The following is a 17,266-nucleotide window of genomic DNA, read 5'->3' on the forward strand; positions in this document are numbered from 1 at the left end:
AGGAGAAGCTGCTTGCTCGGGGCCAGGCAGAAGGGGGCCAGCTGGGGACAGCAGCAGAATTGAGCTCCAGCATCTACAATATGCAATATGCTGTGACTTGGGAGACAGAGAAGAATGGGGTGAGAACAACCTGACAACCCAGGGCTGAGTCCAGGCTCTCTCTGCTTGCTAGCTGTGTGTGCAAGTTTCTAGACCTCTCTGTGCTTCAGTTTCCCCAAGTTCAAATGACAATGGTATACCTTACCCCTGTCTTCTGTCCATGGGATGCCCCAGGCAAGAAGACTGGAGTGGGTTGCCATTTCCTTCTTCAGGGGATCTTCCCGACCTAGGGATTGACCCTTCTGCATTGCAGGCAGATTCTTTATTGACTGGGCCACCAGGGAAACCCCTAAACCATCACCACCACACCTTACCTCCTAGGGTAGTGTGTGTGCTTAGTCATTCAGTCATGTCCGACTCTCTGTGGTCCCATGGACTGTAGTCTGCCAGGCTCCTCTGTGCATGGAATTTTCCAGGCGAGAATACTGGAGTGGGTTGCCATTTCCTACTCCAGGGGATCTTCCTGACTCAGGGATTGAACCCGCGTCTCCTGCATTGGCAGGTGGATTCTTTACCACTGAGCCACCACGGAAGCCAATTATTCAGTTACAAGATTTCTTATGATAAATCATTGTCTCTCCTTGTAAATCCTCAGTCCACCTCCTATAATTAAGATGATGCATGTGATGACGTGCTGAGGACAGGGCCTGGTGTGGAGAAGTGCTTTGTAAGTGAACTAGTAAGAAGGAACATGCCCTAACACTGCAGGCAAGTGTGGAACTGGCTGCCAGGGAGCCTGGATTCCACGCTCAAATCTGCCTTTAATCCATGTGGAGACTCCCTTGGGCCAGTCACTCAGCTTCTCTGGACAAGTGTGGGCGGAGGCTCCAGGAGCAGAAGAGGAAAGGCCCAGCCTTGGGAGTGTGGGCGGGTGGGCAGGAGGGGGCCTGGGAAGTTGGCACTGCTTCTAGCAGCTGCCTGGCTCCAGCCCCTTTTCCTTCGGTGCTTGTGTGAACAAGCACAAGTCAACCCTCCACACCACAGTCAGCAGACAATTTCTGTAAAGGGCCAGAAAGGAAATATTTCAGGCTCAGCAGGCCACAAGATCTCCTCCTGCTACCCAACTCTGCTTCTGTGATGCAAAAACAGCCACAGATAATATGTAAATGAATGGGCGTGGCAGTGTTCCCATCAAGCTTTATACAATTCTTGCACCCACCTCTCCTTGCTGGGCTACTCTTTGCTGACCCTGGGGTTTAGAAGAGGAGTTGCAATCTTGCTGTTGTAACAGAAGCCTCCCTTTACTACCAGTCTGTAAAATGCCTGGAGGTCAGTAAAGCTCAGAAACAAGGGTTTATTCCATCCCAGAGTGAAGTCTGTGGTTCTTCTTGCCAAGGACACAGGAATGTAATTCAGGTGGGTCTTCTGCAGAGTCATCAAGTTTGAGGGGATTTTTATAGAAACGCCTTCATCTCCTGCTGCCAAGGGCATCTCCTGATGCCCTGAAACCCATGGCTGGACACAGGCACCTGGCACCTTGGCCGATCATTGGTCTGAAGCCACACCACTGTGTGGGATCTCACTTGGAGGGCCCTGAAACATGGGAGAGAAGGTGGCTGCACTTCTGTGGCCCTCGCTTCTCTGAGCTTCAGCTCTCTGAACCTCAGTCTCCCTTCCCCGACCCAGGATCACAGGCACAAGTGCTGTGTGATCATTCCCCGGGTAGATCTCCGCTCACCATAAAATGAGTCCAGCACATGAAATGAATAAATGTCATGGGTTAGTTTCAGGGAGGAGCTCCAATGAGAAACGGGTATGGAAAGCACTCCACGGACACCCAGGAATCACACAAGTAGCAACTAATGTCGGGACGGGCTTGAGTGGCTATGCTGTGACAAGTGACTCTGAAGATACAGCAAGCAACTAAGCCTGGAGACACTATCAGACACTTGGAGAGTTGGTGAGGGCAGCCCCCTGCAGGCCAGGCACCTGGGCATCCTTGCAGAAAGGGACCACCCACCCTCCAATCCCATGAAGGAGGAGAGGGAAGCAAGGACAGGGAGGTGACCGGCCCAGGGCCAGAGGCAGAAGCAGAGCAAGGATGAATCTTGGCTTCCTAACTTCCAGCCTTCTTAACTGTTGCTCCCACTGTCCGCTCTGTTCCAAAGTGATTGTACCTCCACATACCATGGACTTCTCCCATGGGGTCAGCACCCCCAAAGACCCTGCTGTTGGGGCTTGCTGGACCGGCTGCATCCTGGGCAAGCTGGATGTTGAGAGTGGGCAAGGGCTCCATGATGAGAAGGATGTAGCTTTGGGCTCCACTGACTGAACACAGCAAAGTGTGATTTATCCAGATGTCCTTGTAGGAGCACGCTCTTAGGAAGGGGAGGCTGTTACCATGGTGACCAAGCAGGAGTAAGGATGGAGGCAGCTCTGCGAAAGGTCACACCACAAAAGACCTCCCACACACGCTCCCCAAGGATGCTGGTATGGAGGGGCCTGGAAGGCCTCCTGCATGTGGAGGCAGTTTCACTGGGGCATGGCCAGCAAAGCTGCTTTTTTTCAGCAAATTTTCTCCAAAAGATGACCTGGCTACAAGCATGAGGTATGGGCACTCCACTAACCAAGCAAGATTCTATAGGAGGTTCCTGGCGACCTGTGTCTCTGTATCAGTTTGCTCGGGTCGCCATAGTGAAATGGCACAATTGGGTGACTTAAACAATAGAAAATTATTCTCTCATGGTGTGGAGGCTGGAAGTCCAAGATTAAGGTGTTGGCAGGGTTGGTTCCTTCTGAGGCCTCTGTCCTGGGCTTGCAGATGGCTGTCTTCTCCCTGTGTCCTCACGTGATCATCCCCTCTGGGTGTGTCTGTGTGCCAGGCTCCTCCTTTTATAAATACACCAGTCACACTGGATTGGGACCCACCCTAGTGACCTCATTTTACCTTAGTCACCTCTTTAAAGACCCATTTCCAGATATAGTCATATCCTGAGGCACTGGGGGATAGAGCTTCAATATACAGCTTTTTTTTTTCTGGCGGGGGGACAAAATTCAGCCCATAACAACCTCCTTCTCTTCTCTGCTCAGAATCTTATGAACTATGATGGAGCAATCTCACTCTGAGAAAATGCTGGGGCCACGCACGTCCATGAAAGAGGAGCCATTCTGAGTAACTGCTCACTGCACAGGCTCACTGAAACCCTGGAGTGTTTTCTCTTTGTGATGAGTAGTTTGTGCACCTCTACCACAGGCCAGCTTATGTGATTCCCAGATGCTTAGATAGGCAAGAAAGCTCTGACTTCTGAGTCACAAAAACCAGGGCTGGACGGACCAGGCCCCATCAAATAACAGCTGTGTGACCTCTGGAAAACTTCTCAGCCTCTCTGTGACCTGCTTGTTTGCAAAACTCTGTAGAATGAGTGGATACCATCTGCTTTGCACGGCTGTAGTGAAGAGTTTAAGGAGATGACATCTCCTTCATCAAGGAGATAAGGACCTAGCACATGGCTGGTACTTTGAGCAACAATTAAAGGTAGTTAGGATCAGTGGAGTTCTCGTCTTCTGAAACAGACATGAAATTAAGCAGGTTGCAAATGGTATAATGTTCGTTGCACCCTAGATGGACAGTGAGGGTTTGTGCTGGATTACATGCCTGGGTTTGCATCCAACTCAGGGTTGGGAGGGGAAACCCAAGGTGGGCACAGCTGGGATGCACACCTAGGTGGCTCCCTTCCATGGCATTGAGAAGGGGCAAACTAGATCCTGTCTTGACTTTTCAGGGCTCCTAGCCCAGCAGTGAAATCAGATACTAGCCCCATGATGGATGCTCCAGGAGACACATAAAGGACACCTGTGATGAGATTTGTAACTATGCCCTGAGCTGGTCTGGAGAGTCAGGGAAGGGTCCTCTGAGGCAAAGGCATTCAGCTGAGGCCAGAGTGTGAGTAGGAGTTATCCAGGCAGAGGGTTGGGCTGGAAGAAGTGTTCCAGGTGATGAGGAAGTATAAGGGTGAGGAGTTGAGAGAGGGCAGGTTGCTTGAGCCCTAAGAGGGAGACAGAGAGGGTGGGTGACAGAGTTCTAGCCTGGGGTCAAAGTGGAGGTTAATCAGGAGTGTGTTACACAAGTGCCATGGAGGCCTTTCAGGAAGGGACAGGAAGCATGATAGAGTTGTATGTCCCACCACCCAGAGGAAATGTTAGAAACATCTTACAGCTGCCAAAGCCTATGCATCTGGTCACCTATGTAATGAATTAATCTCCACTCTGTCCTGCAACAGTGTGAGTGTGCAACAGTGTGAAAAGCACCTTAGGATCTAAAATGAGAGCCTGAAACTACTGCATGGATGGAAATGGAAAGGCAATCTGAGTGACCAGGGCCAGGAGGAGCCACAGGCAAGTGCCCTCACTTCTCAGAACTCATCTCCACAGCTGCATAATGGAATGACAGCACCACATACACAAGCTGCCATGAGGATTAAGGGTAGCAAGTGCAGTGCGCTCAGCTCAGTGCCTGCAAGAAAAATGTGCAATAACATGGCTGTCACGGGGACTGTTAATATCATGACCGAGAAGCAGTGTGGCATGATGGTGATGTGCACAGTTTTGTGTTCAGATGCCCCAAGTCTGAATCCCACCCACTTGCCAGCTGGGTGACTCTGGGTAGATTGCCTAACCTTTTTGTGGCTTAGTTGTTCTTGTTTAGTGGCTAAGTCATGTCTGACTCTGCAACCCCATGGACTGTAGCCCTCCTCTGTCCATGGCAATTACCTCCCCTGTAAAGGGGGGATGTTAATCATGCCTGCTCTACAGTCATGTGGGAGAATTAAGTAGGTGAATATGTGCACAGTGATTGAGCACTGCCTGGCACAGAGTAAGTCCTTAGTAAGAGGTGAAGGTGGTGTGCGGGGTGATGAGGGTGATGACGGTGATGATGGGAGGCAGCACTGATCCTATGGAGTCAGCACCATGGACAGCGTGCACGCGCCATCCCCTGGAATGGAAACTCACAAACCTGAGCCGCCAAAGCAGTGGTGCTGATAACAGTTTAACAGTGTGTTTTCTGTGTGGAAAGCCGACCTAGGGGATTCAGACTCGGGGCATTTGTGTGTAGACACACCCCACTTTCCTTTTCTGTGGCAGGGTGAGAAGAGGCAGCCTGTAAGGTTCTTAACAGTGGTCATGGGTCTATGTGGATCCTGCCTACAGCACATCAGGCTCTATATTCACCAGCCATTCTGCTATCACAGCCCCCAGCACAGGAGGCACACCCTATCAAATGGAAGAGAAAAGCGAGGCTCAGAAAGCCTGAGTGACAGGCAGAGTCACTGGGCAAGGGAGTGTTGAAGGCAGGGTTGAACCCCAGGCTTTAGGGTTTCAGCATGGGGAGGAGCCTTGGTTGTTCCCCTCTCTGGCTCTCTGTGCAGAGAACAAGCCCAGCCCACAGGTGGCTGGGTGCTGACTAAGAATTTGGATTTGCTTCACCATCCAGCCGAGCTTCAGCACCTGCTCCATACATGAGAATTAGAAATTTGTTCCAGGCTGTGGCTTGGTGTGGTGCCAGCTTCCACTATGAGAGATCGCTCAGGGGGGAGAAAAATCAATTGAACCATCTATACAAGTCTCCAGGTGCTAAAAATAAAGCTGGGGTCCGTCAGCTGAGGCCTCCTGTGCAATCTGTTACCTCTAAGATGTTTCAGACTCAAGAAAAATCACCCAGCACTGCCTCAGAGATTCAAAGTGTTGGTATTAAAGGACATGAGAGGTTGTTTAAACAGATGTGGTGATGGCACTGGGGAAAAGGGGCTTCAACTATTCCAGAAGATGCAGGGATTTTATGAAAAGCAGCCTTAAGTATTTGAGGAGCATAAGGAGTGGTCTAAGGGGGCTTTAACGCCAGCCAACTGCCACACCCCTTTATGCGAATGATCCCTTTATTCCTTACAAATATCCACATGATAAGAAAATTGGCCCATTTTGCAATAACTGAAATTGATGGCAAAGGAGATAAGGCAACGAATCTGAGCCCAATTCTGCCAGACCCCAGAGCCCAGCTGCTTCTCTTTAGTGTCTGGGGTCCCAGAGCCCTCATGCTGGAGCCCAGACTTACAAGGAGGCATCTACATCTGAAGACCTGTGAACTGTGGAAACTGGGAACTTCCTCCAAAATCACCACCTGCAACCATTCATAAGCCCCTACCATGTGCCAGGCCCTCCATTATGTGTGGGGACACAGAGAGGCCTCAGCCCGGGTTCCTCATCACAGCAGTTTCATCAGAAAACTGACGAGATGTTCCTACTAACAGATGACAAAATCCCAGTGTGACCCGGGAATGTGGGCCCAGAGGGGCTCAGAGCAGCCTGAGAGGGGCCCAGAGTGGACAGAGGAGAAGTGACCAGGCAAAGGGGGCTGTGAGTGATGCTTGTGTGCAAACAGGAGCCAACCAGGTGACTGGAAGGAGAAAGGATGATGCAGGGAAGACAGCACCACCCTCATCCACCAGCATGAGGGGAAACCCAATGACCGGAAGGTGTGGGGAAGCCTGATACACGAGACCCAGGGGAGGTGAGTGAGGGGTGGGGGGCGGGTGAGGGTAACCAAGAGCTGCAGCGTACTGTGGAGGGATTTGGACATTCTCCAGAAGCTGATGGCTTTACCACAAGATGGCTTTGCCACTGAGAGCTTTACCAAGAGGACTGATGTGGTCAGACCAGAGATGGTGATGAACCATTCTCGCAGCTTCTGTGGAGGGCTGACTGCTGGGCAAAGCGGGCAAGGTGGAATTCAGGCAACGGTCCAGAAAGGAATGGTGCAGCCTGAGCTGAGCCTTGGTCAGGGTGAGGAGAGCAGGATTCCAGAGCCATCGGGGGAGAATGGAAAGGGCTTGGCGTTTCTTTCCATGTTGTGGGTGAAAGAGGGCAAGGAGGCTGGGGCCTTGCTGACAGATGAAGGCACAGCACCCTGTATGTGCCTGGCACACGGTGGAGGCTCAGGAAGTACCAGTCTCCCCTCCTCTGTTCAGAGCAGCCGATTCTAGAATTATAAGAGGAAAGGTCCTCTGAATCCACTCTATCACTATTCTTACTGGTCAAAATAATGCCCACTTTTTCTCCTTTATTAAAAAGATTTCCTTTTGTCTTAAAACCTTTGCTGAAAATCAATTCTACCCAAGTAGAAAATGTTACGACCCAGACTCCCAGTGCAGGAGACATGAGATGTGGGTTCGATCTCAAGGTCAGGAAGATCCCCTGGAGGAGGAAATAGCAACCCCCTCCAGTATTCTGGCTTAGAGAATCCTATGGACAGAGGAGCCTGACAGGGTATAGTCCATGGGGTCACAAACAGTCAGATGTGACTGAAGTGCCTTAGCACGTGTTAGGCACACATGTGTGTTAGCACGTGTGTTAGTTAGAAAGTGTTACTGTTTGGACACAAGGAGATGGAAACACAGCAGAAAGCTCCCAGGAGCCTGGGGGACTGAACAGCAGCACCAGAGCAAATCAAGACACTGAAGAGTACGAGTTAAAGGAATGTGAGCCCCCAGGTCCCGAGTCCACCAGGAAGTACTCGCTCAAAAGGTATTTCAAAATTCAGAGCAATTCCCCAGCTCAGCGTGGAGTCACAGCAGCTTTTCTGGCCTCCTCCTAGGTTGGAAATGAAACACCTTTTCTAATTACTCAGCTACTAGCAGACTCGTCATCACACCTACAAGCCACAGTTCTGACACCTTTCTTGCCAGGGGGAGGCTGGATGCCATGGGACGGTGCCAGGCCTCTCTGCTCTGGGTCCCTGTGTCTTGTCACTCTGGTAGCGAAGCAGCAGCAGGCCATGGGGAGTGCCTCATGCAACCTGGGTCCCTGATGAGCTGATCTAATCAAGGGATGTCTCCACAGCCACCACATGCCCTGGAGATTCCACTCAGCCCCTTCTGTCTGCCTAATTGGTATTTAGGTCCTACAGACAAGGGTTGCCGTGAGCCCGGCCCTGGCATCACCAGCATGCTATAATGCTCATACTCCCTTACCGGCCAAAACACTTGTGTATTTGGATCAACTAACAATTCATTTTCCCAAAATTAGGGTCTATACACAGGTCTAACAGAGTCACATAGCAGGATCTGCAGTCAAAGAAGCCTCTCTGGTCGCCCATGGCAAACCCCCAATCCACTGATGCCCTCACCTCCAGCCCTCCAGCCCTCACCTCCTCCGCTGGCTGAGATTCTGGGACCAACCACTATTTTCACTCCCTTGCATATACCATCAGCCCCACGTCTGCATCTTCATTTTGCAAACCCACCACCCTGGCTCCCTCTCCATCCACTGGGCATCTGCAGACATGAAAGAAAACGGGGCTGGAGAAAAACTCACACTGCCATGCTCTCTGGTCCCTCTCATTCCTCATAGCACTTATCACCTGCTCATGCACTGGATATTTGCTTGTTTATTGTATTAATGGTTTATCAACATTAAATTATATGTCTATTCCAAGAGGATATGGATCTTTATCTCTCGAATTTAAGCAATGGATACAGAGCCTAGCCTGTACTTTATTTTTGGGGGCTCCAAAATCACAGCAGATGGTGACTGCAGCCAGGAAATTAAAAGACACTTGCTTCTTGGAAGAAAAGCTATGACAAACCTAGACAGCATATTAAAAAGCAGAGACATCACTTTGCCAACAACGGTCTGTCTAGTCAAAGCTACGGTTTTTCCAGTATTCATGTATGGATGTGAGAGTTGGACCATAAAGAAGGCTGAGTGCTGAAGAATTGATGCTTTCAAACTGTGGTGCTGGAGAAGACTCTTGAGAGTCCTTTGGACTGTAAGGAGATCAAACCATCAATCCGAAAGGAAATCAGCCCTGAATATTCACTGGAAGGACTGATGCTGAAGCTAAAGTTCCAATACTTTGCCAACCTGATGGGAAGAGCCAACTCATTGGAAAAGACCCTGATGCTGGGAAAGATTGAGGGCAGGAGGAGACGGGGACAATAGAGGATGATGTGGTTGGATGGCATCACTGACTCAGTGGACATAAATTTGAGCAAACTCCATGAGCTGGTGAAGGACAGGGAAGCCTGGTGTGCTGCAGATTCATGGGGTTGCAAAGAGCCACACACGACTGAGTGGCTGAACAACAACAACACAGGGCCTAGCGCACAGTAGGGGCTCAATAAGTATACTAGTGAATGGCATGCTCTCCACTGAGTGGATATGGCACACGAAGCTGATGGTAATGACTGGCAGATTTGCCTGCGGTCCTGGGATGGATCAGTCCTTTTTTCTTAATAACAACTAACTTGTTCCAATGCCCTGTGGCCACCTTGGTCTAAAAGACAGTTCTGATACAGGCCCATATCTACAAATATCATTTTAACTATCCATCTATCTCACGGCTTCCTGCCCATGGCCACACTCTACCCTACCCAGGTCCGTGTCTCCCTGGTCTACTCAGTTACCTGGCTTCCAGAATTATCTGCTAGAATCCAGTCCATCCACAACATACACCCACAGCCTGAGGGACCCCTCTGCAAGCTGACCAGTACTAATGCCCTGCTTAAAGTGAAAAGTGATGTGAAAGTGTTAGTCGCTCAGTTGTGTCTAAGTCTTTGTGACCCCATGGACTGTAGCCCACCAGGCTCCTCTGTCCATGGGATTTCCCAGGCAAGAATACTGGAGTGGGTTGCCATTCCCTTCTCCGGGGGATCTTTCTGACCCAGGGATCAAACCCAGGTCTCCTGCATTGCAGGTGGACTCTTTAGCATCTGAGCCACCAGGGAAGCCCATTCCTCTCCTTAGGGTACATCAGTAGCTTCTTGTCACCTGACAGCAGTTAGGAGGTGGACAGTTTTCAGAACACAGATCCAGACACCAAGCAAGGCTGTCCATTACTTTCCAGTCTTTTTACTGAATGAGGGAGAAGGTATCTATTTGTGCAATCATATCTCTAACACCTGAATCCCTTCCTCATCCCCAGGTCTGACACAAAGAACCAGCCTCGTCTAACACACATTTATAAAGTCTGCACATGTGACTATTTAACTCAAAGTGAGAAGGCAATGGCAACCCACTCCAGTACTCTTGCCTGGAAAATCCCATGGACAGAGGAGCCTGGCAGGCTGCAGTCCATGGGGTTGTGAAGGATTGGACACAACGGAAGTGACTTAGCAGCAGCAGCAGCATGAATTCTTTCAAACTAAATTAAATGAGAAATTCTGCTCCTCAGTCACCCTAGCCACATTTTAGGTACTCCACAGGCACACGTGGCTTGCAGCTACCATCCTACAAATGCAAATAGAGAACATTCCCATCATCACGGAAAGATCTACCAGACAGGGTGGAGGATGGATTTTATTCCCCTTGTTTTGTTTTCATGGCATTTATCTCTATGACTCCCTCCTACTTATGTGTGTTGATACATTTTATTTCCATTTGTGGTAGTAAAATTAATGTTCCTTTCCAAATGCACTGATTTAGGTAAAATTAAAGCCACTTAATTTAAAGAAAATTAATAAAAATGAGAAAAATTAGAAAAGAAAATGAAATAATGCACCGTGTACAGACAGAGTCATAGTTGCAAAAGGGGTTTGCGAATGACCAATGTTTGGAGACGGTGGTCCCCAGGAGGATGTCCCCTACTCACACTGTCAACCAGGCCTGCTGCAGCTGTCCTGACCTCCCACTTTTCTGCTTCATCATGCGTACCCACAAACCCCCACCCACCCTGGAACCTTCAGCAGCCTCCTCAAGCCACTGGAAGCATCCTAACCCTGCCCCCTCCTCAGTCCTCCCTGGTAGCCCAGGAAGAGAGTGCAGACCTGAGTTACAAGCAAGGCTTCCATCTCTGATACCACCCCGGTCAGAGTTGTGTGCCCCCAGCGGTGCCCTTGAGGAAGAAGCTGAGTTTCTTTCATTCGCCCTTGTGTCCCTGGACCTCAGCATGGGGCCTGGGACAGAAGAGGAATTGATGGTTAAATGAATGAAATGAAACATAACCCCTTACACAGCTGCAGGGCTTTGTAATTTTTAAAGAGCCTTGGCATTCACAGTCCTTACAACAGTGCAGGAAGATGGATCGGGCAGAGGTTACCGTCCCCACCCTAGTCCTAGGATAAGGAAACCCAGGCTCTAGGAGGTGGGAGTCACTGTCCCAACACCACAGCCCGAGGGCAGGGCAGAGAGCACTGGGCCAGGCCATGGGACTCTGTCCCTGACGGGGGGTGGGGGGAGGTATCTTTCTGAGCATGCATTTATTCATGTATAAAATGGGCTATGATATCACTGCCACTGCTTTGCAGCTTTTATGTCCACCATGAACACCAAGTGAAGTTGTGAATGACAAGCTACTTTGTAAAGTGTAGAGTGCTGCGCAGAGAGCTGAGGACGGTCAGCTACAGTCCTGTGAGTCCCACACCTGCCCCATTCACAGACCTGGAGCTCCTGTGTGGCACCTCACCTTTTTCTGTTGGGAAGCAGGTCAGGCATGGCAGTGGACTTCTGTCTGTGCCACCTATCTCAGGGGCCCCCAGTTCCTGGAACAGTGCCTGTTTTTCCCCAGGAGACCACCCCTTCCCACATTTAGACACCATCCTGGGGTGGAGCTGACCCCTCCAGCCCAGGGAGGGGCCTGGCCAAGCAGAGCATTGCATCCCCAACAGTAATGGGTTCAGGGGTGTCCCTGAGGCCCAATCAGAGCCCGTGGGGTGCCACCTGGGAGCTTGGTGGGACAGTTCAGGGAGAGCCAGTCTCTTTTCTACTGGACTTTATTCTGGGCATGTGAGGCCTACTCTGCTGGTGGTTCAGCTCACCACCACTGTGGAGGCCTACCCAGGTCTCCATCTCCTTCTTGGTCCCCTGTGAGGCCCCCAGATGATGCGGGTCACCCCTGGAGGAGGTGAAGGGTCAAAGGTAACCCTCAGCAGCTGCAGTTTTAAAGTTTTCATAAATAAACTCATCATGATCCCAAACCTGGGCCTCGCTCACACTGTGAGCCAGGAGGCACCCCCCTGAAGAGGCGGAACAACGCGGCAGCCCTCCGAGCCAGCCCCTTACAGCAGGCCAACTGATGCCTGACCCGGGGGCGCCCAGCCCGCAGAGTCGGCGGCGGGGCCGCGGCAGGAAAGGATACTGAAGCTCCGGTCGGTGATGGCCAGGTGCCAGAGGTTGATGCGCAGGTCGTCCGCGGACATGTATGTCTCGCAGTCGCTGTTGACGGAGATGGAGTTGATGTGGTAGGTGTGGCCATTGGCGAAGACCCTGCGCGGGCTCACCTCCACCATCAGGTCCATGGGCTTCAGCACGGGCACCTGTGGGAGAGGAGGGGCGGTCAGAGCTGGGGGCGGGGGTGGGGTTGGGGGCAGGGGAAGGCGATGGGGGAGGGGTGCTGGCAGGAAACATCCAGGGCCGCGTGATCAAAACGCTGGGAGTGTGACCAGTGAGTGTCCATCTTGCGTGGATCAGAAGTAAGCAGTGCCACGTGGCTATGTCCATTGTGCCAGCCCTGCAGGAATGCCTACCTCCTTTGCACTGCCTCCTGGGACTGGTTCTGAGCCTGCTATGTGACTTTGAATGAATGGTTAAACCCTCCTGCCCCCAATTTCCTCATTTCTAAAAGGGAAGAAGACCCTGTTGCAGAGCCAGATTGTCCACCAAACATTTGTGTTCCCTTATTATTTTTTTTTTTTTGGGGGGGGGGGCTCCAAAATCACTGCAGATGGTGACTGCAGCCATGAAATTAAAAGACGCTTTCTCCTTGGAAGAAAAGTTATGACCAACCTAGAAAGTTTATTAAAAGGCAGAGACATTACTTTTCCAACAAAGGTTCGTCTAGTCAAAGCTATGGTTTTTCCAGTAGTCATGTATGGATGTGAGAGTTGGACTATAAAGAAAGCTGAGCGCTGAAGAATTGATGCTTTTGAACTGTGGTGTTGAAGAAGACTCTTGAAAATCCCTTGGACTACAAGGAGATCCAACAAGTCAATCCTAAAGGAAATCAGTCCTGAATGTTCATTGGAAGGACTGATGCTGAAGCTGAAACTCCAATACTTGGGCCACCTGATGCAAAGAACTGACTCATTGGAAAAGACCCTGATGCTGGGAAAGACTGAAGGCAGGAGGAGAAGGGGATGACAGAGGATGAGATGGTTGGATGGCATCACCGACTCAATGGAAATGAGTTTGAGTAAACTCTAGGAGTTGGAGATGGACAGAGAAGCTTGGTATGCTGTAGTCCATGGGATTGCAAAGAGTTGGACATGACTGAACAACTAAACTGATACTGAACTGATCATAGGGAACTGGCTGCCCAGACAGGGACTACATTTCCCAGCTGCCCTTGCAGCTGGGTGTGGCTACATGACTGTTCTGACCAATGGGGTGTGAATACAGTGATGCCCTGCACTTGAGGGCCAAGGCAGTTAAGAGGCAGCTGTACCTTCTCTCGGAGAAGGCAATGGCACCCCACTCCAGTATTTTTGCCTAGAAAATCCCATGGACGGAGGAGCCTGGCAGACTGCAGTCCATGGGGTCGCTAAGAGTCGGACACGACTGAGCGACTTCACTTTCACTTTTCACTTTCATGCATTGGAGAAGGAAATGGCAACCCATTCCAGTGTTCTTGCCTGGAGAATCCCAGGGACGGGGAACCCTGGTGGGCTGCCGTCTATGGGGTCGCACAGAGTCGGACACGGCTGAAGTGACTTAGCAGCAGCAGTACCTTCTCTGCCCCTTTCCCCATCCACAGCCGGAAGGTGAGGATCCAAGCTTTAGGGATGGAGGCACAGAGGATGGAAGGAGCCTGTGTCCTTGTAGGAAAGCGGTGTGCCATCCAGCATGCCCAACCAGAGCTTTCCATGAGTGAGAAACACATTTCTGTGTGCTCTGCCCTGGAATGCTGCGGCTGTGATAGCCGCCAGTGTTAGCTGAACAGGTACGAACTCCTGGAGACACCGTCAGATAGCATGCCTTTGCTTCCCTCCATGCCCTTTGCCTGGAATGCTCACCCCTTTGGGACACCTGTGCGTGCTAAGTCACTTCAGTGGTGTCTGACTCTTTGCGACCCTATGGACTTTAGCCCACCAGGCTCCCCTGTCCATGGGATTCTCCTAGTGAACCCCAAATCCTCCTGCAACATCTGGAGTTTATAGCCCCTTGGATGTGCAGCCTGACTGCTGGGGTGTCACACCCTTGCTCACCCCTAGCATGCTGCACACACCGCACCATTCTTAGGGCTCTCAGCATGCACTTCGGGGTGTGTTGGGCAGGACTCCCAGTTCCAGTAAACCGTGAGGTCTTCAAAGGTGCAGACAGACAGGCACGGCCTCATTGATGTCTCCCAGTCCTGGCCCGGGCCCGATGTCCAGGAATTGGACATTGCCATCCCCACATCACCAATAAGAAAACTAGATGCCAAGATGAACCAGACTTCCTAAGCCACAGAGGAAGAAAATGACAGAGCCAGGACCAGAAGTCAGGTGTGACTGCCCCCGAGGGTATCACCGTGCAAAGGTGTAGACCTGAAACCTGACTGCCACTTCAACCCTGCCCGCCGCTTACTGGTATCACCTCCACTGCAGATTTCACTTCTCTGGGTCTCACTTTCCTTATCTGTAACCAGGGTGATGCCAGTGCCTGCTCAGGGCATCTAGGAGTTAATGCAGGTCAAGTGTGCCTGGAACATCGCTCCAGGGTACACAGTACCCTCTTCCCCCTTCCTCGGGGTGTGGCCAGGGGTGGCCAGGCCAGGGCTCACACAGCCACAGTTTCCAGAGTGGGTCCTGGGCAGTCGGGGGTTGAGGGGCGCTGCTGTAGGGGTAATGGAAATTGTGTCCGAGAGAGAGGCAGCGAGGCCAGGCTTGGAGTGAGGAAGACAGCAGGTTTAAGTGAAGGGCAATGCAGACCTTTGGCAGCTAGCTGCAGGGCTCCTGAGCTCCAGGAGCAAGCACTAGGTATTAATAGAAAGGCATGACTCCCATCAGAAGTGGGAGGGGTCAGGCGATGGGGAGCCTGCTTCTTACATTCATGTGGGAGAAAAGACAATAGACTGAGTATGTGTGTGTGTGTGTCTGGGGCGGGGGGGTGGTTTCAGGTAGTGCTACGTGCTCCAAAGAAAAATAAAACAGGTGAGGGGGCAGGATGACAGGGTAGAAGGGGCTGATGCTAGGTTGGAAGGGTGACCAGGAAGTGATGTATGGGATCGGGTTGAGACATGCTGTGGGGATTGAACTCGGGCTCATGTGGGACCCAAGAGAATATCCTTGGCCCAGGGGACTTTCTCTGACCCCTCCTACTCTTGAACTGGGCCTGGGGCTCCCACAGCCAGTAATCCCTCATCCCAGCAACAGTGTTTCCCTCTGACAACCTCAGAACAGGTCACCCAGTGCTCCAGCCAGACACTACCACCCTCAGACCAAATTTCAAAGTTGTTAAGTAAAGAAAGGAGAAGAAGAGGGAAGAGATAACTGCTGTGAAGGCCTGAAGGTTTCATGAATAAAACTTTCTCCCTTACCCCTACCCTGTCAGATGGACAGTCTAGTCAAGATGAGGGGCAGGAAGACAGACACATGATCAGTAAGGACAAAGTAGTGTGGGACACAAAAGGCCAGAATGGACAGAGAAGGATAAGGATTTATCTGGCTTGTGTAGAAAAGACTTTACAGAGGTGGAGGCTAATAGGGTTTTAAAGGATGAATAGGAGTTCACCAAATAGGGTAGAGAAAGGCCTATCTGTGTATCCCTGCGTCACAGAGCTGATCTCCAGCTTGGGGGTGACTACATGTCTATTTCCTTGGAAGGCTGGGTACTTTTAGAGGATAGGCACTCAGTCTCACCTTGCTCAGCTCTGGGACCCCGGAACACAGGGCTTAGCACAGAGCAGGCTCTCAGTAAATAATAGCTGCTTCCAGCATGAATGGGCCAGATTAGGTAGAGGGCTGTACAGGGTTGGGGAGACTTGGGTGAAATGGGGAGGAGAGAAGGTGAGAGGCTGGATAAGGAGAGACCCAGGCAGTCAGGTTCTTTCCCTCTTCCTTCTCCTCCAGCCTTAGTTTAGAGTCAACTGCCAGCTTGGGATATGTGTGACATGCAGAGAAAAATCTCAGACGGTGGGAGAGAAATAAACAAGATTCCCATGGGCCACTGGCTTCACGCAAATGCCAGGCCAATCAAGAGGTGATAATTGCATCCTCCCACCAGATGAAGCCCTCATAAACTTTCTTGGGGTTGGGAGGTGAGGGGGGCAGGGGGCACCCTCACTCCTGTTATTCAGCATCAAAGCTAATTGGCTTCCCCTCTTTCTCAGAATTTATGTGTGCAATTTGCCAATCATTTAGAGACCAGCGTGTTTAAGCATTTATTCCTCCTTCTGGGGACAACATTGATTACCATTTCATATTTATGAATCCACTGGGCAGGCAGCTACTAAGTCGTGGCAGAAAAAACGGGCCAGCATCTCCAGTTTGCTGGTGAGGAAAATGAGTCCCAGAGCAGGGGAGTGCCCATGGCCACTGGAGCAGCAGTGGGTAGCACCGCCCTGGTGCCAGGCTGTACCACTGCCTCTCGGAGCATCACACACGCAGAGGGAAGGTAAGAACCCGGGGAGAAAGCATTCTATGAGATGTGAACCTAGCACATCTCAAATAGGCCGAGGAGAGCAGTCACCTCTTGATGCTGAACCTCACCCAGTCTTGGGGCTCTGAGGTCCCCTCCCTGAGCAGGACCTGTCCAAAACTTAGACCAGATCTGAACTCAGGTCCTTCACTGCATGGCCAGGCACACAGCAGGTGCTCAATAAGTATGATCGAATGAATGCATCTGGCATCACTTCCAGCAAACACATGGGTGACTGAAAGAACCCACTCTGTTCCTGGCATGGTTCTGGAAGTCAGGGAGGGACAAGGTGGCCTCCGTGTACTTCCCGCAGGAAGCCGATAACCATGTCTGTGACTCCGCTGTGAGGCAGGGACCTCACTTCCCTTTCACGGAGGAGACTGCGATGCCGACTCTGGAGCCAGATTTCCCTGGGTTTGGATCCAGCTCTCAGTTTGCTCATCTGTAAAATGGGGATGACAATCATGTACCCACTCTACAGGAGTTTGCTGAGAACTGAATGGGTTTTTATAGCCAGAGTGCCTGGGAGACACACGCTCTCCACAAAGTGTTTGTTCTTGTTCCAGATGGGGAATCAGAGGCCCGTGGAGGCTGAGAGCCCTGCCCAGGGTCACCCCAGCAG

At 51.2% G+C, this 17,266-nt stretch overlaps 1 protein-coding gene across 2 annotated transcripts in view; it reads right to left on the reverse strand.

The window, feature by feature from the left end:
- PPP2R2C (protein phosphatase 2 regulatory subunit Bgamma) overlaps window positions 1-17,266 on the reverse strand; it is a 165,865-nt gene that overhangs the window by 36,727 nt on the left and 111,872 nt on the right. For both annotated transcript variants that reach the window (XM_006051833.4, XM_006051834.4), the window contains exon 5: window positions 12,167-12,344. In XM_006051833.4, coding sequence (XP_006051895.1) covers window positions 12,167-12,344 — 178 coding nt within the window. The remainder of the gene's footprint in view (window positions 1-12,166; window positions 12,345-17,266) is intronic.

This window comes from Bubalus bubalis, chromosome 7, assembly GCF_019923935.1.
Source record: "Bubalus bubalis isolate 160015118507 breed Murrah chromosome 7, NDDB_SH_1, whole genome shotgun sequence".
Classification (NCBI taxonomy): Eukaryota; Metazoa; Chordata; class Mammalia; order Artiodactyla; family Bovidae; genus Bubalus; species Bubalus bubalis.